Consider the following 24,169-nt stretch of genomic DNA (forward strand, 5'->3'; position numbering starts at 1 on the left):
CCAAAGTCTCATCCAACCTGGTTTAAACACTTCCAGGGATGGGGCCTCCACAACCTCTGGGTTGCCTCTGGGCAACCTGTTCCAGTGCTTCACCACCCTCACAGTAAAGAATTTCTTCCTAACATCTAATCTAAATCGACCCTCCTTCAGCTTAAACCCATTACCCTTTGTCCTGTCACTACACTCCCTCATAAACAGTCCCTCACCATCTTTCCTGTAGGCCCCTTCAGGTACTGGTAATTAGATCTCCCCAGAGCCTTCTTTTCTCCAGGCTGAACAACCCCAACTCTCTCAGCCTGTCCTCATAGGAGAGGTGCTCCAGCCCTCTGATCAGCTTCATGGCCCTCCTCTGGACTTCCTCCAACAGCTCCATGTCTGTCTTGTACTGGGGCCCCCAGAGCTGGACACGGTACTCCAGGTGGGGTCTCACAAGAGCAGAGTAGAGGGGCAGCATCACCTCCCTCGACCTGCTGGTCACGCTTCTTTTGATGCAGCCCAGGACACGGTTGGCTGTCTGGGCTGCAAGCGCACACTGCCGGCTCATGTTGAGCTTCTCATCAATCAATACCCCCAAGTCCTTCTCCTCGGGGCTGCTTTCAATCCATTCCCTGCCCAGCCTATAGTCGTGCTTGGGATTGCGCCGACCCACATGCAGGACCTTGTACTTGGCCTTGTTGAACTTCATGCGGTTCGCACGGGCCCACCTCTCCAGCCTGTCAAGGTCCCTCTGGATGGCATCCCTTCCCTCCAGAGTGTCAACCACACCACACAGCTTGGTGTCATCGGCAAACTTGCTGAGGGTGCACTCGATCCCACTGTCCATGTCGCCGACAAAGATGTTGAACAGTGCCGGTCCCAGTACCGACCCCTGAGGAACGCCACTCGTCACTGTTCTCCACTTGGACATGGAGCCATTGACCACAACTCTTTGAGTGCGACCATCCAGCCAATTCCTTATCCACCGAGTGGTCCATCCATCGAATCCATGTCTCTCCAATTTAGACACAAGGATGTCATGCAGGACAGTGTCAAATGCCTTGCACAAGTCCAGGTAGATGATGTCAGTTGCCCTTCCCTTATCCACCAACGCTGTAACCCCATCATAGAAGGCCACCAAATTGGTCAGGCATGATTTGCCCTTAGTGAAGCCGTGTTGGCTGTCACCAATCACGTCCTTATTTTCCATGTGCCTGAGTATAGTCTCCAGGAGGGTCTGCTCCATGATCTTGCCAGGCACAGAGGTGAGACTGACTGGCCTGTAGTTCCCTGGGTCTTCCTTTCTACCCTTCTTAAAAATGGGGGTTATGTTTCCCCTCTTCCAGTCGGTAGGAACTTCGCCAGATTGCCAGGACTTCTCAAATGTGATGGAGAGTGGCCTGACCACTTCATCTGCCAGTTCCCTCAAGACCCATGGATGCAACTCATCAGGTCCCATGGACTTGTACACCTTCACGTTCCTTAGATATTCTCGAACCTGATCTTCTACAGTGGGCAGTTCTGCATTCTCCCAGTCCCTGCCTTCTGTGACCTGGGCAGTGTGGCTCAAGCATTTGCCAGTGAAGACTGAGGCAAAGAAGTCATTGAGTACCTCAGCCTTCTCCATATCCTGGGTAACCAGGTCACCCATTTCATTCCGGAGGGGACCCACATTTTCCCTCGTCCTCCTTTTCTCACTAACATACCTATAGAAGCTTTTGTTGTTGTCCTTGACATCCCTGGCCAGACTAATTTCTGTCAGGGCTTTGGCTTTCCTAACCTGCATCCTGGCTGCTTGGACAGTTTCTCTGGATTCTTCCCAGGCTACCTGCCGTTGCTTCCACCCTCTGTAGGCTTCCTTTTTTTGTTTGACTTTGCCCAGGAGTTCCTTGTTCATCCATGGGGGCCTCTTGGTGTTTTTGCTTGACTTCCCCTTTGTTGGGATGCATTACTCTTGTCTTGGGCCCCTCTTCCTTCCAGGGCTTTGTCCCATGGTGTTCTACTAAGCAGGTCCCTGAAGAGGCCAAAGTCTGCTCTCCTGAAGTCCAGGGCAGTGAGTTTGCTGTGCGCCCTCCTCACTGCCCTGAGGATCTTGAATTCCACCATATCGTGGTCACTGCAGCCAAGGCTGCCCTTCAGCTTGACATCCCCTACCAGGCCCTCCTTATTGGTGAGAATAAGGTCCAGCATGGCACCTCTCTTCGTGGGCTCCTCTATCACTTGGAGGAGAAAGTTGTCATCAACACATTCTAGGAACTTCCTGGATTGCTTGCGCTCAGCTGCATTGTCCCTCCAGCAGGTGTCAGGGTGATTGAGGTCCCCCATAAGGACCAGGGCTGGTGAGCGTGAGGCTGCTCCTATCTGCCTATAGAGGGCTTCATCTGCTCGGTCCCCCTGGTCAGGTGGCCTGTAGCAGACCCCCGCTATGATGTCCCCTGCCCCAGCACTCCCTTTAATCCTGACCCATAGGCTCTCAGTCGGCTCCCCATCCATCCCCAGGGGGAGCTCCATGCACTCCAGCTGGTCACTGATGTAGAGGGCAATGCCCACTCCTTGTCTGCCCTGCCTGTCCTTCCCGAAGAGCCTGTACCCTTCCATCCCAACACTCCAGTCATAGGAGCTATCCCACCACGTCTCTGTAATGCCAATAAGGTCATAGCCTTTCAGGCACACACACGTCTCCAGCTCCTCTTGTTTATTCCGCATGCTCCGTGCGTTCATGTAGAGGCATTTCAGTTGTGCCCCCGATGAGGCTGACTTATTGGCTGGGGTGGCTGGAATTCTTTTGATGTATCTTCCCAGTGTTACCCCGTTGGTTCCCGTTGCATCTGGAGCCCCTGACTCATCTCCTCTAGGCTTCGAGCGTGCTGTAGTGCATCCAGCACGTCTCTGAGCAGTAGGCTGGGGGTCCTCGCCAGCGCCCCATCCCTCCAACCTGGGCACATCATCCCACAACATGTCGCTGGCAAGCCTGATGTTATCCCCCTCCCCCTTCGAGCCTAGTTTAAAGCTCTGTCGATGAGCCCCACTAGTTCCTGGGCAAAGATCCTCTTCCCTCTTTGAAAGAGATGAATCCCATCAGGGTTCATCAGGCCTGGTGCTGTGTAGGCCGTTCCATTGTCAAAGAACCCAAAGTTGTGGCATTGACACCAGCCACAGAGCCATGCATTTATGGACTGTGTCCACCTGTTCCTCCCAACATTGCTGCCCTCAACTGGAAGGAGGGAGGAGAATATTACCTGTGCCCCCGAATCCTTCAGTGACTGTCCTAAGATAAACACTGTCTTGCATCTTTTTGGACTCAGCACACCCTCTCCCTAAACAAGGGTAGTTTTTCCTTCTGCCTGCTAACCTGATTTGGGTTGCTGATTGTAGGGCAGCTGTCACAGGCATCACCAACACCATCATTATCCTTGTCCTCCTGGTCTTGGTTGGGGATCCTCTGACAATTATCTAAGAGGTTCCTAATACCTAGCAAAAAGTGGATTAGATGTTAGTTAAAAACAATTCTTGTATTTGTTATTGGGCAACATAAACATCAAGAACAGTAAAGACACTATTCCTTTTCAGCACCTACTTAATCTTGCAATGACATTATAAACCTGTACAGCAAATCTTTCTTATGTGTGCATCCATTCATCTGATAGAAGTTAGAAATGTCTTGCTAAAGAACAGCTTTCAACTCATCACACACGCTTCATTAATTACACACTTCATTCTATCCTGTTCCTGTATCACAGCTTACAGGATGGGACATTTCATCTTCGTTATTACGTTTGAAGGTTTGTGATTTTTTCACTTCTTTCAAGCCTCCCACAGCAATGAAAATAATAAATTATGTAGCTCTTGGGCACCTGGGACAGGCAGCAGCTGGGTACTCTGGGATTTGTTTGCACCTTTAAGGAATTGAATTTTAATTTAATTGAATGACTGATGACCTTAACTTATACATGAAACATAGTTTGGTTTTTCTGTTACAGTGTTCAGTGCTTCTGATGGAGGCTAAAAGATATACATTAATCTAAATGAAAAGGATTCCAGACACAGGTTTCATGAAGACAATGCATGGCATGACACTTAGTAGCTGGTGACAGGAAATCTCCTAAGGCACGGCACGTTCTGGGCAAGTTTCAAGATCAGAGAAGCTGAAAGTAAAGAATTACGAACCATCTCCATCCATGTCATCATCACAAGCATCTCCTTTCCCATCACCATCTGTGTCCCTCTGGTCATTATTCAGGACATTGCGGCAGTTGTCACAAGCATCTCCAAAGATATCTTGGTCGACGTTTCTCTGGTTAACATTAGGAGCCAAGACACAGTTATCCTGCAAGAGACATAGATCCAAATCAGACATGAACTGAACCCCAAATTTTTAATTTCTACTTTCGTGGATTTATATAACTCTTGTCTTTATTTCTACTTTCACAAAAAGTTATTACTGTGAGCAGTTTGACACTTTATGTGAATATTACTTCTGGATCAGATTTCACTGGCTCCCTCAAAGCTCTGCTGTGAACCACAATGTGGGAACCCAAAATATAAACACCCAGTATCATAAGGCTTCATTTATAGCTTTGACTTCTGATTCTCATTTTGGATGCTTCCATGGTGAGTAACCTGTTTTGGTACCCTGGCTTCCTTCCACGGTCCTTCTCAAAAGCTGCAGTTCAGAGACCATGACAGGGTTTGTAGATGCTCTCAGTGAAAGGTGGTTGCCCCCTTCTGGTAAAGAATCAAACCAAAGCTGAAACACTTGGAAAACCACGACATTTTGATGCAAAAAAGTACAAGTCTTATTTTTCTGTCAAGCAAGCTGCTGTTGACTCTCTAAGACCATCAGGAGGCATATGGAGAAAACTTTATTTCAAAGTGGTGTAAACTTTCCTCTCCCATGTAGCACACATCCTCTTGTACACATGGAGGCAGAACAGAGCTTACCAACAGCATAGAAGTTACTTGATTGCAAAGGTGGTGAAGCTGCATATAGATTAACAGTTGAAGGAGGATTTAACATCTTTCCTTATACAACATTAATAAAACCAGTTGCTTCAAACTACCAGAAGTTAGGGTTGGCCTCTGTGGCAAAACAGCCTGAGACAAACCTTCTGTGATTGCTAGTCTGCCCTAGCTCCACATGGACATTTCTGCTCTGGACAGAGTGTTCTTGTTGTCTTCCTTGGATTAAGTGCATTAAGCAATACCACAGAAGGATCTTAACGTAGAACAACATTGAGTATGTGAGGATACGGGGTGAACACAAAAGATCTTCCATGGTCTGAAATTATTCCCTGATATATTCTGCAGTAGTGTACCCACATGGAAATCTCTTTCACTTTGAGAACACAATTCAAAGCTTTTTCAAGTTATTGGCAAGACACCCATTAATTTATGTGGGTTTTGGATCCCTCAAGGAATGTGATACCAGGTCAATCTGCTTTTTAAAAAGAAAGACATTTATGCAAGTAATGTTCCTGAAGGCCATGCTATGGGAGGGCATGACAGAAGGACACAAGTTCTGTATACCAAAAACTCTAGAATCAAATGCTAAAATATAATAATGGAGCATACGCTGGTGGGATTTAAGGCTGGGTGAAACTGCCTGTGTTTTTTAGGTCTTATAGTAGCAAGCATTATATAAAAGAAAAAGACAGGATTTAGAGAGCTGCTGATATTGGTGTGTATGGGATAATCTCTGGCAAATAGTAGGGAGCCAGATTTCAAAATCACTGCCTATTGCAGTAATGTGAAACCTTTCTGTTTGCACAGAACCTGATGTATACACAGCACCTGCTCATTGGGAATGCCATCTCCATCCGCATCGTCATCACAGGCATCTCCAATCCCATCACCATCAGCATCTTCTTGTCCAGAGTTTGGGACAAATCTGCAATTGTCCTAGACAAAAAATAAGATGTGTCTGGTGTTCTATGGGTAAATGGGATGCCTTCATAATTTGAATAACTTTTTCTATTATTGTTTTAATTAATCAATTAATCAAATTAAATACAATTTATCCAGAGGAATTCAGTAACTTGAAAAAAGATTAATACATCTAGTCACTTTCCTTCCACTCTTCCTCTACATGGTTTGAATTATTACAGGATTAAGAAAGAATTTCTTACCTTTCTGCAGTTTTCAGCAGAACAGGAGAGTTCTTCGTTAGGGTAGCCGTCAATGTCAACATCTTTTCCGCAAATATAACCATCACCAGCCCAGCCAATGCCACACTATCAATGAAACACCATACTAGTACTACCAAAAGGTTAATGAGTCACTGCAGCAATATTCAAGTGGAAAACCCTACTCAATATTGAAAACACTAGCACATGGAAGGCATGGACAGACACTAAACTGCAATGAGGTACACTTCAGCATCTCTCAAATGTGGAAAGACAATCTTTGTTTCAAGCTCTCTATATGTAGGCACAGCTAGAAAGAGCTTGATGTTAAATGGAATGTGTGCCTGCAATACCTAATGATTTCACTGGGAGCTATAGATTTCTTTTAGACACTAATCCAGAATCAATTTTGGCTAATCACCTGCAGGTGGAGAACAAGAGGGGATCTAGGCAGAATGTTCACCTAGCTTCTCAGCTAGGGGCCCATGGTTAGATGGGATGACTGTTTTGTTCAGTATCTCAAGAACACTTCTGCAACTAGAGGAAGTTTTAAGACAAAACTGTGCCGACAGTTACTAAGTTTGCATTAGCAAAGCAAGTGCATCTGCACACAAGTTTCTCCTAGCCAATTAATTTGATACTGTTTCAAAGCAATGCCTGATTTGTGTTGTAACTGAAGATACATGCATAGAACTGTATGTCAAACTCCAGCCTCTCCTTAAAATGAGGACTTGCCTAACGCAAGTATCGAAGTATCTTCCCATTATAGCATGGACTTAAAATATCCTAGATTAGTCTTCTTTGAAATAGATGTACTTAAAAATGAGACCAAAGCAAGTGCCAGCAAAAGCATCCACTGTATCCAAATTTAGGACACAGGATTAGTCCTGTGCTAGCTGGAAAAACTAAGTAATATACTTCAGTTAGACTCTCACAATGAAAGTTTATATGCCACTTGGTGCTCCTCTGCTCCCACAGCTGGAAAGCACAGTACAGCCTACCTGTGCCTAGAATCTGTGGTCTCACTTGGAAAAATACCATCTCTATCAGCAGGCAAATACAGGCACGTTGGCTATGCAGAGAGGATCCCTACACACAGCTATGTAGCTGGGCACCAGGAGAGGAATTTGTCCTTGTGATGTCTTCTGTAGAGTGACACTTGACAGTCCTTTCTGAGGAGACTATAGAACTATAAAAGCCATTCCCAAAAATCTAATTACACAGACACAGTGAATACAGTACATGAGTGTGGCTGCCTTACAGACATGCTGCAAGAAGAAAACAATTGCAAGATAGACTCAGCGCGGTTATTTTCATAGTTGGGCTGGGCCAGTGTGCCACAATCTGGTTAAAACACCCAGCTGTATAAAATGACCACAAAGACTTTCTCAGTTCCAGCCTAAAAAAGGCTATTTTTCACTGTACAAATGTAGGAATTTGTGAACTCACAATACATGTCACTTCTCCTCTCCTCTCCTCAATACAACGGGCATGGACACTGCATGGATTGAGGGCTCGATTTCTGCAGCTCCTCTCAGCCTGGCATCCCCTGGCTTGGTCTCCTGTGTATCCTGGTTTGCACTGGCCACAATGGTAAGACCCCTGTAAGAACAAAAAGTTACTAGACAGCCTTTTAACAGGACTTCTTTTTCTTTTAAAGCAAGCATATGAGCAAGATTCATGTCACACTGCTTATGCTGTGCAAATGTAGTTTTCCACTGAGGCCTCTTGCAGTGTGAAAAAACTTTATTTTCTATGTGAAACGCAGGTTTGGCTCCCACAGTGCACACTGGGAAACATGCTCAACTCTTAGATCAGTCTTTTATTAAGCCAGAGAAAAGTCATGTAGCAGCAAAAGCTTCTTCATGATGCCTTGTCCTTGCCAGCATCATTCTGAGCTGCCTTCAGGTGGCCAAAACCTTGACTGGATGCTCTTATTTCAGTGTAACGCAAGCCCATCAGTTTATTTAAACTCGACTGGGCATAGCTTTTAATCAAAGAGAGACCAAGAAAGTTCATCATGTCTTTGCCTCATTTTATTTTTTTTAACTTAAATGTTTTTAAGCCAATTTGAGATAAATCTTGTTCTTCAGAGAAGAATTCAGGAGTTGAAGACGCAGCCATCCTCATTTACACTGCAATAAGAACATCCCTGTAACCTTTGGCAGTGGTTTACCTAGACACACACACATATATATTTGATGTTTGTGCTGCTTTGTTGTGTAAACAAACCCAAAGAAGCTAAGCCAAGGAATCTCAGTGTGCACTCAGACAATCACTGTATGAGATATGCACAGATAAAGTCTGATAAGAAGGGGTCGTCTTTAGGCATCTAATGCGGCTTTTGTCTCTGTTTCACATACTTGTAGATTTGTAACCTATGACCTAAAAGTTAATTGAAAATAATCTTTTTTTCCTTATAGAGAATAATTATTTTTCACAAGTCAAGGAACAGAAACAGGAAGATCTCTGACAACTTGCGCATCCATCCCTTTGTGAAACTGAGGTGCTTCACACAACTTCACTCTTCCCAGACAAAGCCTGTTGGAGGAACTGTCAGGTTTGTCCCAGTCCATCATGATAGAGAGATACTTTTACTACCCAATTCAGCACTATTTTTGTCCTCTGTTCCTCATTCCAAATTTTAACACTGTGCTGTCTGCATACTTGCAGGCTGAAGATGAAGATATATAGATGACTAAGATAATCACTGCGGTATGCAAATGGTATGGCTATATAAAACATACTGGCCTGTGCGCTTTCTCCTAATGGATGCCAGGGTAATATCTTCTGGAGTCTGCTGAATTTGCTCGGTATATTCTGTCCTATATCAAGCCCTGGTATGCATTAAAATAGCCTTTAAGGCAGTACTTCCAGACTAAACTGTTTCTAAATGGAGACTGCTCTGCTTTGACAGATGGCAGGCCACCTGTTGCCCTCCACAAACGGGGCCCGATGGCCTCCTGAAGAGGACTAGTCATGTCTAGTCATGCAATAGGATACAACATGTGACAGAAATGTTCTAGAAATATATATATAATTAAAAAAAAAAAAGAAAAAAGAGAGAAACATATTGAATAGTGAAAGCAGTCCTAGAAAAACAAGGTTATTCACAAGGAAAGCACATCACTTCAAAAACTACTGGTAGCCTCAATGATACCTAGCTGCAAAAAGGACCACCTTTACACCAAGAGAATAATTCTAACCCTTCTCTTGTTATGGACAAAGCCTGCTCTGTGCAACCGGGTACAGCAGAACAGTATTTGACAGCAGCCTAAGTGGGACGTATAAGACAACCAGGTGATCAGGCCAAGCCAGCATGGGTTTATGAAAGGAAGATCCTGCTTGACCAACCTGATCTCCTTCTACAACAAGGTGACCCACTTAGGGGATGAGGGAAAGGCTATGGATGTTGTCTACCTGGACTTTAGGAAAGCCTTTGACACCATTTCCACAACATTCTACTCGAGAAACCTGCTGCTCATGGCTTGCTCAGGCATACTCTTTGCTGGGTAAAAAACTGGCTGGATGGCCAGGCCCAAAGAGTTGTGGTGAATGGAGTTAAATCTGCTTGGCAGCTGGTCACAAGTGGTGTTCCCCAGGGCTCAGTACTGGGGCCAGTTCTCTTTAATATCGTTATCAATGATCCGGATGAGGGGATCAAGTGCACCCTCAGTAAGTTTGCAGACAACACCAAGCTGGGCAGGAGTGTTGATCTGCTGGAGGGCAGGAAGGCTCTACAGAGGGATCTGGACAGGCTGGATCAATGGGCCAAGGCCAACTGTATGAGGTTCAACAAGGCTGAGTGCCAGGTCCTGCACTCAGGTCCTGCACTTGGGTCACAACAACCCCAGGCAACCTTACAGGCTTAGGGAAGAGTGGCTGGAAAGCTGCCTGGTGGACAAGGAGCTGGGGGCGTTGGTCAACAGCTGGCTGAATATGAGCCAGCAGTGTGCCAAGATGGCCAAGGTGGCCAACAGCATCCTGACTTGTATCAGAAATGGTGTGGTCAGCAGGACCAGGGAAGTGATCGTCCCCCTGTACTCAGCACTGGTGAGGCCGCACCTTGAGCACTGTGTTCAGGTTTGGGCCCCTCACTACAAGACAGACATTGAGGTGCTGGAGCGTGTCCAGAGAAGAGCAATGAAGCTGGTCAAGCATCTGGAGCACAAGTCTTATGAGGACTGGCTGAGGGAACTGGGGTTGTTTAGCCTGGAGAAAAGGAGGCTGAGGGGAGACTTTACCGCTCTCTACAACTACTTGAAAGGAGGTTGTAGTCAGGTGGTGTTGGTCTCTTCTCCCAAGTAACAAGTGATAGGGCAAGGGGAAGCGGCCTCAATTGTTACCAGGGGAGGTTTAGATTGGATATTAGGAAAAATGTCTTCACTGAAAGCGTTGTCAAGCTCTGGAACAGGCTGCCCAGGGAAGTGGTTGAGTCACCATCCCTGGAAGTATTTAAAAGATGTGTAGATGTCGTGCTTAGGGACATGGTTTAGTGATGGACTTGGTAGAGCTAGGTTAACAGTTAGACTTGATGATCTTAAAGGTCTTTTCCAACCTAAATGATTCTGTGATTCTAAGTGAAAGGTCCAACTAGCTTCATCGCATTAAAATGGTTGTCCACCCCTTCTATTGGATCGTAACATCTTTCGAACCATTTCTACTTGTGCTATGCTTGGTCTTCTGGATTTAATATCTACAGGTATTAAAAGTGTTGTATCCATTGCAGCTCTCCTCCACTCTGTACTTATTTAGAGACATACCTGGTACTATATAAATACCTTAATGAAGGGAAGACATTACTCCTATAAAAAAAGCACCTAGGGGAACATCTTGCTGCAGTAGTTCCCAGGTGGGAAGAGATGAGGGCAAGCGAAGGTTTAATCTTTCAAAGGAGGTTCCTTGCAGTCACATACTCATAAACACACATAACTGGATGGTGTGGAGAGAAGAGTTCCTGCAGTTCCTCAGGGAAAGTGATAAGGATACAGCTCTGATGGACATGTTAATGACAAATCAAGTACTGATTTTTTTATTATTAGCCAGGAAAAGAGGAAAGGATTCTTTGGTTTAGATGAAGCCAACAAACAAATTGTATTATTCAGCTCTTCAATCAGAGCCATAAATCCAATCGTAGCCTCATAGAATTTTAAAACAATCAATTTTTTAAAGCCACAAATGAAATGGTGCTTACCAAAGTGTTTATGCAATGAGAATTTGGAACACAGAGTCCAAGTCCACCACTCTGACATTCATCAATATCTAAGCAGACCTAGCAATAAAACAAATCAACATGTAATAAAAACAATGTCAATTTGAGATCCAAGTCTGAAGAAAACCCACTAAAGTTTAAGTCTAGAAAAGAGTCATAGCTTCTCCAAAACTACTCTCAGAATGGCACAGACATACCCATAGGCTAACTTTTCAGTGGATCTCCAGACACATATAAACCCTGAAGAGACTGTGATACAGAAAATTTCAAACTTAGGATGGGCTTCTTGATCATCCACAAGGGTTTTGACAAGAATTATGTTCCCCTTGTAGGGTGCTACCGGAACATGGAAAAAATGACTGTAAAATAGGCCTTTTCTGTCATACTCTTCCTAGCTCAAAGCCAGTTTACAGAAATCAGCAGAGCCCCCTTTAAAATTGATCAGAGATACCTATGAAGATAGGGACATTTTTTCTTGTCTCCATACCGGTCCTGAGTATTAGACTGTTAATACTTGCATTAAAGCCAAGCAAACGCAACTCGGATCTTCTAATTGAAACCCTCTGAGCTCTGCCTAACTGCACAAGGCAATTATGGAATGACTTAAGTATAAATAAAATGTAACACAGATGCATTGATATAAACCAGTACCTTGCAATGACAGTTGCTGCAGGGATGCTGCCACTCACCTGCTTATTGCTCTTGGCATAGCTGACTCCTATCCCTTGCACAGTTTGTCCTGTATATCCTGGGGGACAGGTCTCGCACTGGAAACCTGGAGCAGTGTTCACACATCGCACACCAGGGAAGCAAGGGTTGTAACGACACTGCAAAGAAGAAAATGAACCGAGCACATGTTTGTGCTTCAGTAACATCCTGACTCTGAATATTTGCACAGCGTCTCAGTCAAAGGCACCGCTACATGCAATGTCTGTATGTCTTCAGTTCAGAGCTGGCTGACAGAGGAAACAGTGTCTGCAGGTATTTCTGACCCCAGTAGGTCTTCGGCTATCTGTAATTTAAGTAACATTTGCCATCTTCCATTATAACCTGTAGTTGATGCCATAAGCTCTGATCAAAGCAATTCTTCCTTTTGCTGGGCAGGCTCAGCTCCCTCAGAGGCTGAGACACCCCTGGAAGGGTCCAGACCGCAGTATCAGGAAAGCTGCATAACTCCAACCCACCAAATGGTCCTGCAGTTGTGTTTTGTATACACAGAAGTGGCAGCAGAATTTCCCCTCGTTTATATTTGGGCAAATCTCATGGCCAGAAGTAAGCCAAACATGAGCCAGATGAGCAGGTATGTGCCAGTGGCACACACGCATTTCTAGAATGGAGGACCACAAACAACCCCCAGCACTTCTCCCAAACTACCACATGCCCACAGCATCACCCTTGGCCTGAAGGCACCATTTGCTTCAGTGCCTCATGTGGTTTTAAAGAACAGCTGTGACCCATTTCACTGTCCTTGTGGGTGCCAGTTTGGGAACCACATCCCCCGTTGCTGCCTCTCCAACATCAATACTAGCCGCTAGGTAATATTTGTAAGGGTAGTGGAAACATCAACAAGTCATCATGCTGCATATGGCTCAAAGACAACAATAAATAAGAAACATGAGAAAGAAATATAAAAGCATTTTAAAAATATGCCTTTCCCCCTGCCTCCATTGCTAACAGAAAAACATCTGCAAGATGGAGGGAAAACAAGCCAGAAGATAACCACCTACAACAAACATACAACTTGTAACCAAACGCACACACACAAGGGAGCAAGAAAAGGTATGTTTAATTTCAGTAGCGTTTGACAGAAAGATTTGTTAGAAGTAGGTCCACAACTAGCATAAGGAAAATGTAAAACCTAGGACAGACATTTTGTGCTCCTGATTTGCTGTGGCTTTTTTATTGTAGGCAGCAGAGGGCACTCAAATTACACCATACATACAGCAGAGCTAGCAGCTCCCAAGATGCAGGGCATCAGCATATGAAAGTAACATCTTCAAACTGGTAATGAATAAGGGAGCATATTGCAGAGATGCTAACAGCCTCAGAAAAAATGGTAGCTCTTAGTCAGGAAGCTTCTAGATTTGTGTTTATCAGAATTTGTACGCTAGCTTCTTTTTAAATGCCAGTTACTAGGAAGTACAGAAATAGTTTATTCAGTTGAAAGGTGCTCTCCCAGAAGAGATTCATAAAGAGTTTTCAAAAAAAAAAAAAAAAAAAAAAATCACTTCTTAGTCTCAGCTAACTCAAGAAAACAAGTAATATGACACATTCCCTCTTATTAGACAATGAAAAGCTACTGCAATTTATTATTTCTCTTTTTCCCCCTGCCCAACTATAAGTGAAAATCCAGCCTTTAAAGGAGATATTTACTGGTGAACAAAACTGCACCAGACTAGTTGGTATTTTAGTAGCAGTGTTCACGTAAAGACCTCGTATAAGCAAGACTGTATCTCCATGACACCGTTTTGGCAAAATTTCCTTGCTGTTTCTATGCGAGCTCAGGTCTGCCATGTGGAGCGGTGGCAGGAACATAAAGGCACGTCAATCGCCAGTGGCGGAGCCTGACTGCTCACAGAAAATCATGTTACTGTTGGGCGACTACAGACCAGTCTCAGTTTGTGTTCCCCCTGCTGCTGTCATGTGTAGAGTTGCTCCAACCCTGAAAATGGCAGGGAGGAGACAAGTGCCATGCTCTGCCTCAGTGGGGGTATGGCTTAGGACATGGAACCCATCCGTACTGGCAGGCTCTACCTAGGCTGGCTTCAGTCTCTCACCATGGTTGCCTGTGGCATGAAACTTGCACCACAGCTGTCTCAGCTTCACCTCTTGCATTCACATTTCAGAGCTTCACCTCCATTTTTTGCACCTTCTGTTGCAGCAGACACAGTCCTTGCCATGTGAGGCAAAACAAAAGACACCGCCTACAGCTCAGGAAACTGCCACTCAACTCACTTTCTCTCCCCAGTGTTTTTTTTTTCCCACAGACAGATATAAATGGGACACATTGCATCCTCTCTGCTGATGGCCTGCAGGAGGGGGTAAACTGAAAAAGCAGTCAAAGCACATCTCCTGTTGGCTAGGAAGGAGAAAAAAGGAATTGCTTTTGCTGTTTTACATTATTAGGCAGATACGTTGGTAGTACTGTGTTATCCACAAGCACAGTTAATGACCTAATTCTCCTGGTTCCCTGGTCTATTACATGCAGATGCTTTTCCACAAAAATCACTAAAGAGCAGTGGCAAAAATCATCACACAGAAAAAATGTGAAGCTGTAAGTGGTTTTGTTGTTTGTGTTCTGAGTAAGCGTCACGTTCCAGTTAAGAAAGGTTTTATTTAGTTATTTAAGATATTGTAAATTTATTAACTTAATCCTCAATACAAGCAAGCTCTGAATTTCTAACATATAGCACAAGAAAAAAAAAAGATTTAAGTCAGCATTATCAGCTTTCAACACAACCATAAAGAAGCAAAAGGAACAATAACAATAAATGTTTACTTTCTTTCATAGACTTTGAAGGTAAGGCTGAAAACATGGCTCCAGTTTGGGTTGAAGAGAAGACTTTGGTCTCCAAGGCTGGTTCAGGACCACTACAATTTAAAGAAACAAAGCCCATATTGACAAGAAGTGCTTCTGCAGTTCTGCCCATAACAGAAGCTACTGCATCTTCTTGTAGAATAGAAACAACTACATCAAAAGCTTGTTTTGGTTGGTTTGGGTTTGTTTGGTTTTTTGGGGTTGTTTTTTTTTTTTTCTCCAAGCATTAAACTCCTTTAAGCGACTTCTAAACTCACCAGGGTATTTCAAGTTTTCACACATAAAACCTCCATAAAGTTGCAGCAACAGCAAAATAGGGAGGTAGAATCAAATCAGAATGAATTAATATTTACTGTACAAGCAGTCAAGAAATGCTGAAGACAGCAAGCATCAGCAACCCATTGGTATTTATGAAACTGTTGCTTTTTAGCTTTATTTTTTCTTTTTTTTTTTTTAATCCAGTGAAAGTCACTATTTTACCTCATCGATATCTGAGCAGGTAACTCCATTTCCCGTGAGCCCTTCAGGGCAGGGGCCGCACTGAAATCCCTCTGCTGTGTCCACACACCTGACTCCCCTGAAGCAGGAATTAACTTCACATCTGGGTTTACTGCGCCTAGGAAGCTGAGTTGGAAAATTCACAGCTCCCAAACCTTTAATGCAGAAAGAACAACAGTTTCAGCAATTGAAAGAAACATCCATCATGGCTTTCAGCTGGAAAGCACTCTGAAGAGATCCCCAAGACACTGCACAGCGGGGGCTTTGTGTTTCTGCACTGCACTGCTACCAGCTGTGCTGTTGCTGCAGAGCCTTCATGCTGGGAATGGCCCAACAGCTTGCTCTGTCCCCAGACAGGGGAAATTAAAGCTATTTTGTTAGGTCCACGTGCTTCTGCTGGCTACACATGGAAGCCCTCCTGCTAGGTTAGTCCCAGCACAGATCTGCTGCTGGCCAGGGAAGGAAACTCTGAAAGCCAGTGACTTCAGATGGCCTCAGGGACTCAAGTGTGATGGTACAAGGCATTTCTCCGGCTAAATTGGCAACAGCACCACTTCATATGAAAAACAGTGCTATGGTTTCGCAAGAGCGTATCTGACAGTCTACAAGTAAGAGGAATAAAGCAGCAGCAGCTGGCAGCCCACAAACACGCAGCAGGACATGCAAGGAAACTGGCTTAGGTACACGCAGACTGGCCTTGGGAAAAGCGAGGTTTTTTGGGACTCTGGCAGGTGCTGAACCTTGGTACTGCCATATGCAGGATTTAAAGACTTTTTTTTTTGGCATTTACACGTTAAAGGTTAGCCTGTCCAGAGCTCAACTTGAGCTTTGATGAGGCTGACAGACTGGGAGAAGAAATCAACTGAAAGGCTTGATGAATTTAAGACCTTTTGCCCCACCCAGTGAGGGAGTACTTTGGTTTTTATACTGAGTGCATGTGTGCACTGATTGTCTGCTGTGCAGGAGGGCCATGCAGTGGCATTTGGGAAAGCATTAATTTCTTCCATTTAGTGAAAAGATGGAGACCACCCTTTGGGTCTTACTGCTGTTAACCAGTGACTACCTACTCAGAATCAGACAGCTTTCAGGTGGACTGCATAGCACCTTACTCAGACTGACAATACCAGCTAAAGCAGAACATGGTTCCTTCCTTGTCCCTCTACTAAGATTGTTTGTGAGATTGTTCATTGCCCGGCTGGCAACGTCCCCCTCCCCAGGAACATCTGGCACAGCTTTGTGGCAGACCGAGAACTGCCAGCACAGGGTGAGTGGTACTGCTTGGTTTAGTGGGGCTTTATCCCCCAACTGTCAGGTGTTTGTCAGGTCTATGGAAACTGAAAGCTTTTTCTCTAATGAAAATACAATTTAAATTTGTGTCCAATACATCTAGAACTTTGTACACACTATTTTTAAAAAAGTACTTCTTAGAAACCACATAAAGCTGATGCAATCAATGCTAGTTTTAAAACAACCATACATCTCATCTGGTTGCCTTTTACAGGCAATAACAGGAATACTTACCACATGCTTGGCACTCAGCTATGGTATTTCTCAGAAAAGTTGTTTCTTTGACCTTGAGGATATAGAAAATAAACATTATTTAGATACAGGCAGCTCCAGGTTGCACCTGGTTGCCAGAAGAACCATTATAATTTTCCCCAAGATGCCACTCAAACCATGCAACAGAGGTACTCTCTTGAAATTAGATATTCTTTGCATTCCATAAAATTAAGGACAGTGATAATGGTTGCACTTCAGTTCAGCCTTCACCAACAGGACCTTTAAGAAGGACATGCTTAACAAAATCAGCAATTCCAGTTCTGACACCCACCAGCACGTGGAACAAATGCAATTTCTGTTCTGTGCAACAGACCTACCTCTATCTAACAGTGGGCTAGGATGGCTACTCTTGTTCCTCTTCACTTAAGACACTAGATTTTATGGATCTGAATAAGCAAGTCCCCTATACTCCCAACATTCATTGATCCTCCATAGCAAGCACAGGGTACCAAGACCTATGTGGTTACTTCTCTATTGTGCCTCTGAGGCAATGAACTTTACACTGGAGTTTATTGTTTATGTGAATTCTGCCCTGACTATAAAAAGTGGCCAGCTTGGGATATTTCACGCTGAAGCCTTTATACAGTACCTGTTGTCTGAGAAGGTCTTTCACATCTCCCAGTATTTGGTTCATCTGCATCATCTGACTCATCAGCTGCCTATTAAAATCACCTGCAGGGAAACAGCAACAAAAAAGAGTGCACAAGGCATATAACTCTCCTTCATTTGCCGTCATAATTTCTAAGATTCAAGATGGAAACACTGTGAAGAGCCATGAAGGGCAGACACTACTGTTACTTATGCCGTTGAGGAATCCTTAGAGCAAACACAGTATCTAGCTCCAATTTTTATAGTGATTTGCATGAACTCAAGGCTCTTCTGGACTGAACTCCACTGTGTACCACAGAAACAGGCAAAACAGAAACCTCTCCGCAGAGAGAAAAGCAGTCTGTGATTTTTCTACCATCGTTTCAGTGTCAAGGCTCTCCGGTAGGACCTAATAACACTGGCAACTAATGCTACCAGTGCTACTGGTTCCCCCCAGGCCTGAGACCAGCAACCCTAAGTGAAACCTTAGGATTTGAAGACTGGGTTTTTGTGATAACCCATTTGGGACAGGAGGGCAAGGTTGGGGCACAAAGTATCTGTGCATACAATGGAAAGTCACCTTCCATAAATGTATTCCATGTCACTACAACCGATTCCTGCACACATTTCAGGGTGAAGTTACCCAGCTTTCTGAGCAAGCTCACTGTGCAGCTCTGACCGTGCATCAAGAGTGCCTGCTCTGACAAAAACAGTGCTTTTAATACCTGTGACAGTCATTTGGCTTTTCTTCCAAGGCAGCTTATCACACTGTATGCAAGTTTCATTTGCTTCTGGGGGGTGCAGAGGTTGTGTGGACTCACAGAACATCTACTCAACATGCTATGAACTCACACCAAAGCCGGTTCTCAATAGCAAGTAACAAATTAAAGACCTCTAAGACAAGACCAAAAACTTACATCTGTAATGAGCCACAGGGAAGGACCAGAACCAATCCAAGATCTTCACATGAGACTCTTATTGGTTAAATGAAACATTAGTTTTGATCCAGTAACAGACATGAAGCAAGAGAGCATGTTTAGCACAGTAGCTCGTAGCAGTTCCTGTTTGTAGCTCTCTTGAGCAGCTATTTGTTTACTTCTCTAAGTCTGTATGTCAAAACAAATTTCACAAATATATGCTCTTTTACATTCTATGCAGGCAGGGTATTTTGATATTATGCCCAATGGCTTCAGGGAGGTTTATTCATGTGTTACTTTTGTGAGTATTGAAAGCTTATATGAAAAATGCTTTTCTTAATGTTTACCTCATTGCTTTGTACTTCAAAGCATGTCTAACTGTTTCCAAACATTCTAGTGGGAGTCATCCAACTCCTCACATACTACGTTTTCCTCATTTCAGATTTTCTCATCAAAACATTGAACAAGTTTAAAGACTTGGGAACCACCTGTTCCAGAACCTGCCTCTGTTCTATTCCCAATCTTGTCTTATTTTTATTTGGGAGGAAGGCAGCAGGACTTAATATCATGGTTATCTCAGAATCCCATAGTGAAACTTGGCATGCAGGCTGTTGGGACAGATGCTGGGGTCTGTTCTTGTTTTGCTTGGGTTTTTTAAACAAAGAATGGTTTAGGCATTATTGATTGAGACTTGCAAAAAAAAAATCTCAAGATTTCAGATACTGTTTGTTGGCTAGCATCTAAATCAAAACCAGATCTATTCTGTACAGTTAGGTTTTGCAGACTGTTAAGCTTTAAGGTGGACTAAACAGGTTATACTGCCATGAACTACATGTCCTCTTTGCAAATTTAGACTGCAGAGCATAAACAGGTGATTTCCCATAGGTTTGTGGTTTGTTTTGGGTTTTTTTTTCTATTCCATTTAAAGCCAAGTCCTACAGTAGGCCCCACCTGCAACAGAATGACCAGTAATCAGTGATAAGATCTCAGAGAGGCCTTCAGGGAGCTGTTGGTCCACAGTATATTGTGGGGTGGCTTTTCCCTGGAGTGAGCAGGGTAAGCAAAAGGTACAGCCTGAAGCTATACAGCTATCTGGTCCTACCATGTAGTCTCTCATCCATACCCCACCTACTGAGGCAACTCCACAGTTCTGCTAGTCCCTAGCTCTACACTCTGAGTCAGTAAAACTCCAAGTAACAAAATAGCTTTCACAGCAATAATTAAATTCAGAGAGAGATCTGAAGAACTACTGTCCAACAGGGAACTGAAGTCCCTTAACATGCTTATTCTCTGTAAGCCTGAGGTCATGTCAAGGAGCTACCTTGTCTCTTTTCCCAAGACCTTGTGGTATAGAATCATAGCATGGTTCGGATTGGAAGAGACACTTAAGGATTATCTAGGCAAACCCCCTTACCATGGCAGGGACATGTTTCACTAGGTCAGGTTGCCCAAAGCCCCACCTAACCTGACTTTGAACACTTCCAGTGAAGGGACATCCACAGCTTCTCTGAGCAACATGTTCCAGTACAGAGCCCTGGACTTAGAGCAGGTGACCAGCTTTGTTGCACAGCCCAGGCAGGGCGAACACGCAAACACTACCTCGTGTAATTGCAGGTCACTGTGAAATGCCTCATAGAAACTTCTTCTAGCTCTCTTAGGAGCAATACTGGCTCAAGCACCCCACTTGTCCCCATCCAGCAAAGCCAGAGCCAGAGTCTTGAAGCATCATTCAAAGAGATTGTGGTTACTTGGCCAGAGATCCCACCAAAGTATGGGTGATGGCCGACAAGCGAAGTGCCTGTCAGCCTATAATCCTCCACCAAAGAAGCTGCATATGCAAGTTGCACATGGAATTACAAAGAGGCAGGTTCAAAGTAAACAGGAGATATCTCCTCTGACATGCGATTGACTTCTTGCCAGGAGACATTCTTGATCATATATTCAAAACTGACTAGACAGTTTCACAGAAGGAAATGTATATTGAGTACAAAACACAAAGACTCCACCTCTGAGTTGAGAGCTCTGTATACAATGAACTGCTGGAGAATAGGAAAGCTTTCAGGGAAAACCGCACTATAACTCCGCTGTCTTATACTCTTGCCCTTGGGTCTATATTGGCATACTGTCTCTAACAGTAGGGAGGTTAAAAGAACCTTTGGTCTGGTGCAAGACAGCTATTTTTTTTACACTAGGTCAGGTTCAGGTACCCTACACGACCCAGATGATGTCCAAGGATCCCTTCTGACCTGACTGACTTTGTGATGATGATTACATGCAGCATACTAATCTCATCTACCAAACTCAGCACATCTTGCACTGCATTTTCCTACCCATACAGGAAGACTGAAATACACATGTTCAACCTCTGTCTGATCATCATATTCTCAACGACACTTCTTAGGTGTCTCCGCCTCACTGACTGAGTATGGAGGAAATGCTGCTGCCATAGCAGTGAGCAGTGACCAGGCACACAGTCAAAGCCATGTACAGTTATTCAGGTCCAAAGCTCTCCCAAGGATTTTCCAATTAATATGGAAAACACATGCTTTTACCAAGATACATAGGTCTCACACACCCATACAGCTAAGCATTTGCATTCCAGCTTTTTCTGGATGAAGGCAAAATTGTGGTTATCTGATATATTGCTGTTGTAACAGGACGTCCTGAAGCACATACAAAGTGCAAGGCAGCTGAGTTAATATTGCTGTTGGAACATTTGCACCTTTTCCTTTGGTGGATTTGACTATGTAGACTTTGGATATATTGATGTGAGCTGTTTTATTATTATTATTAATATGACATTAATTCCACTTGAAGGTTATAAGCAACTGAACTTGAGAGGGTCAGCCAGGTGGAGGCAGCCAGGGAGAGACAGTATCTCTGTCTGTATTACTACCATTTGTATTATTGATTAATGAGCAAAAAATTACAAGTGAGAAAGCCACAAGTCTGCAGTCTGGAAACCTCGCTCACAGAGCAGTGAGTTTTTCCAGGAGGAAACACTGAATTACCCTTCTCTTCTGTGTGCAAATGCCTGTTGATTTAGGGAAAGAAACAGATCTTTGGTGATGAAACTCTGTACTTTTTGCCTAGGTGTATGTATGTTAAAGAGCAAGAAAACAGAAGCATGTGCAACTGAGGATTTACACAGCTAAAAGGCAAAACAGATTCTGCACACCACTGATGCCTACATTCATGTCATGTACCCAGGATGTTCTCGTATAAAAATTGTGTATCTAATTTCTGTTCTAATCAAAAGTAGCAATGCTGCAGGGTTGGGTTTGGCGGGGGGACAGGAAAGGGTGTGAGAGAGAGAACTCATGGATCCTATTTCAAACCTTGAACTCACTATTTTTCCCCCCATGGTTGTCATATATTAACATATTGCACGCAGTGTGAACCCATTTTTCTCCCTCACACCCACAGCAGAAAGGCAGATCAACAGGGACTGGGAAGGGATACAGATGGGGTAGGGTAGCCCAGGTTTGCTGTGCCAGGAGGTTAGAGAGCACCCTCACCCATCACAGAGGATTGCACCCAGCCCCTGGGGACCTGCAGGAATCCCAGTAGCCTCACCTCCTTCCTTTTCCCTCTGTCCTCAGCTCAGTCTCCACAATGCTTAGCACAGGCAGAAAAGGAATTGGTTTTGGAGAAGATTTCCAGTCCAGCATGTGACAAAACCCTCGGCTAACTTGCAGCAGGACTAGTGGCTGCCTTGCGATGGCTTTTCCCACGTGGACCCGCAGGCTCTGTAGCCATAGCAGGAACGTGCTCTGCAGTCTCCTGTGTCCTCCTTCACGCCTTACTCCTCCCCTCTCCAGGACACTCCAGTGATCAACAGAAGATGAATACTGGCCAGGCGGATAAGTACATGGATAGGTCTTCCTACTCTATCCATCTAGCTATTTTCATAAAGCCTTTAGCAGCATGTCATACACTCCCTGTATGAACCTGTCTGCAATTTGAATACTTAAGATATTATTAAGCTGACACAAACAGATCATGATCACAGAAGTTTGTCTTCCAAATTAAGCTAAAAAGCCTTTTTTAATCATTAGAGACTCCTCCTTCACAACAACTCAGTTGCTGCTGATGTGACAAAGCAATGTTTTCTCTCCAAACTGAGCTATTTCTAAAACATTTACAGGAAATTACCATGGCTGTAATTCAGTCAAACAATTGTTATTACCTGTCTATAGAGCTTCTCCACATTTTTAATATTCATCATATTAGCTTCTTTGCAGTAGTATCCTAAAGAACAATTTTAACTCCTGGTTGCAGGTCTTACCAGTGTACTGAGGAACAGGTTCAATTTGTTGAAGAAAACAATCCTGCAGGTTCCCCACTTGGGCAAGTGTTCCTCCAGTTACCAGCTTCAGCTCGTCTAGCGTATCCTGGACTCACAAGAAAAACAGAGCTCACAATTCTGGTAGAATGATGGAAAAAATATGAAATATCAGACAAAGTAAATTAATTTTTTAGAAAGGTTGTCCATTTCCTAAGCATGCAGGGCTCCATCCCCTTCAGGACCACCCATCACCATCTGAACTGTAATAAAATCCCTAATCTTTGCCTTGCAGATTTTCACATAGCTGTGGTTTTATTTTGAAGGATTTTTTTAATATTCCAATTCATATGATCTCACACACCAGGAAGTTCATATATTTTTATATCTGCAGCATATAAGAATGAGGGGTTTCTTTGTTGTTGAACTGAATCCAAAGCAGCCTTCTCCCCCCTGCACCCCCCCAACAGGTTTACATTCAAGTCAGGAATGTGGGCATCTTAGCAATTCTCCATAAAAACAGGATCATTTTCAAGCCTACAATGAAACAAAGCAAGGGGGCAACCTGGGTGGCAGAATGCCTTTGCACCTTCTAATGCATATTTTGCATTAATGATGATGAAAGATGCTTGCGGAAGACACTGTTTCCCTCAGACTGATAGTGTGGAGGTGACAGGAAGCTATGCCAACCCCTGGGTGGCAGACACAGGAAGAAAAGCTTTTGTAGTCAAATAGACGGGAGTTGCACTCTTGCACCACATGAGTCCTTCCCCTTCTTTTGTCTTTTTAGTCCATGTGGCTTATCATGAAGAGGAAAGCCACATACACAGCCATGGGTTGCTCATACTGAACAGCTGTAATAAGCTGGCAAAGAGCTGCCCTTGCTGCATCAGGTAAGTCCTTGCAAAAAAGTCTAGTCTAGTGTTTCTTGGGGACTGAAGTGAGGGAGGTGGTAGGTTTTTACTTTTTTTTTTAATTAGCTAAAAATTGCATTTAAAACAAATAGCATAGCTATTACTGGTTTCAATGAAGCTAAGATTTCACCTGTTCCATAGGGAGCTTATATTTACATTTATTTCACAAGTTAATACTCAAGTCTTACTGAATCTTGGCTGCTGCGAGGGCTCAGGAGTGGATTCAGTGATCCAGAGGATCCCTGGTGATCCCTTTAAGTGCTCAGCTTGCTCCTAGTTTTCCCCACTTACCTGTGGCTTCTCCTGGAAAGTACGCAACTCTACTGCTGCCGACCTCTGAGACAGTGCTGCAAATGCTTTTGGCAGGTCCTGAACGGCCCCTACTTGCAGGCAGTCCAGATACAACTCTATTGTGCTCAATCCCTGCTGCAGGCCACTCAGCCACAAGATGACAGCATGGGGTTTCCCATCAGCCAGCTGGATGTTGCTAAAGATCACGGAATTCAGCCTCCCATCGCTCTTCAGATAGCGCAGCACCACTAGTACAAAATACACAGAA

The 24,169-nt window shown here is 44.0% G+C and overlaps 1 protein-coding gene across 1 annotated transcript in view; it reads right to left on the reverse strand.

Moving 5' to 3' along the window:
• THBS4 (thrombospondin 4) overlaps positions 1-24,169 on the reverse strand; it is a 46,592-nt gene that overhangs the window by 12,675 nt on the left and 9,748 nt on the right. Inside the window, exons 3-14 of the mRNA XM_054810590.1 lie at positions 23,902-24,149; positions 22,700-22,805; positions 17,496-17,578; positions 16,868-16,919; positions 15,329-15,501; positions 12,000-12,137; positions 11,293-11,370; positions 7,548-7,700; positions 6,102-6,206; positions 5,767-5,874; positions 4,144-4,303; positions 3,329-3,447 (exon numbers count right to left, since the gene is read on the reverse strand). Of these exons, the coding sequence (XP_054666565.1) occupies positions 3,329-3,447; positions 4,144-4,303; positions 5,767-5,874; positions 6,102-6,206; positions 7,548-7,700; positions 11,293-11,370; positions 12,000-12,137; positions 15,329-15,501; positions 16,868-16,919; positions 17,496-17,578; positions 22,700-22,805; positions 23,902-24,149 (1,523 nt within the window). The remainder of the gene's footprint in view (positions 1-3,328; positions 3,448-4,143; positions 4,304-5,766; positions 5,875-6,101; positions 6,207-7,547; positions 7,701-11,292; positions 11,371-11,999; positions 12,138-15,328; positions 15,502-16,867; positions 16,920-17,495; positions 17,579-22,699; positions 22,806-23,901; positions 24,150-24,169) is intronic.

The sequence above is a fragment of the Grus americana genome, chromosome Z, assembly GCF_028858705.1.
Source record: "Grus americana isolate bGruAme1 chromosome Z, bGruAme1.mat, whole genome shotgun sequence".
NCBI classification, from domain to species: Eukaryota; Metazoa; Chordata; class Aves; order Gruiformes; family Gruidae; genus Grus; species Grus americana.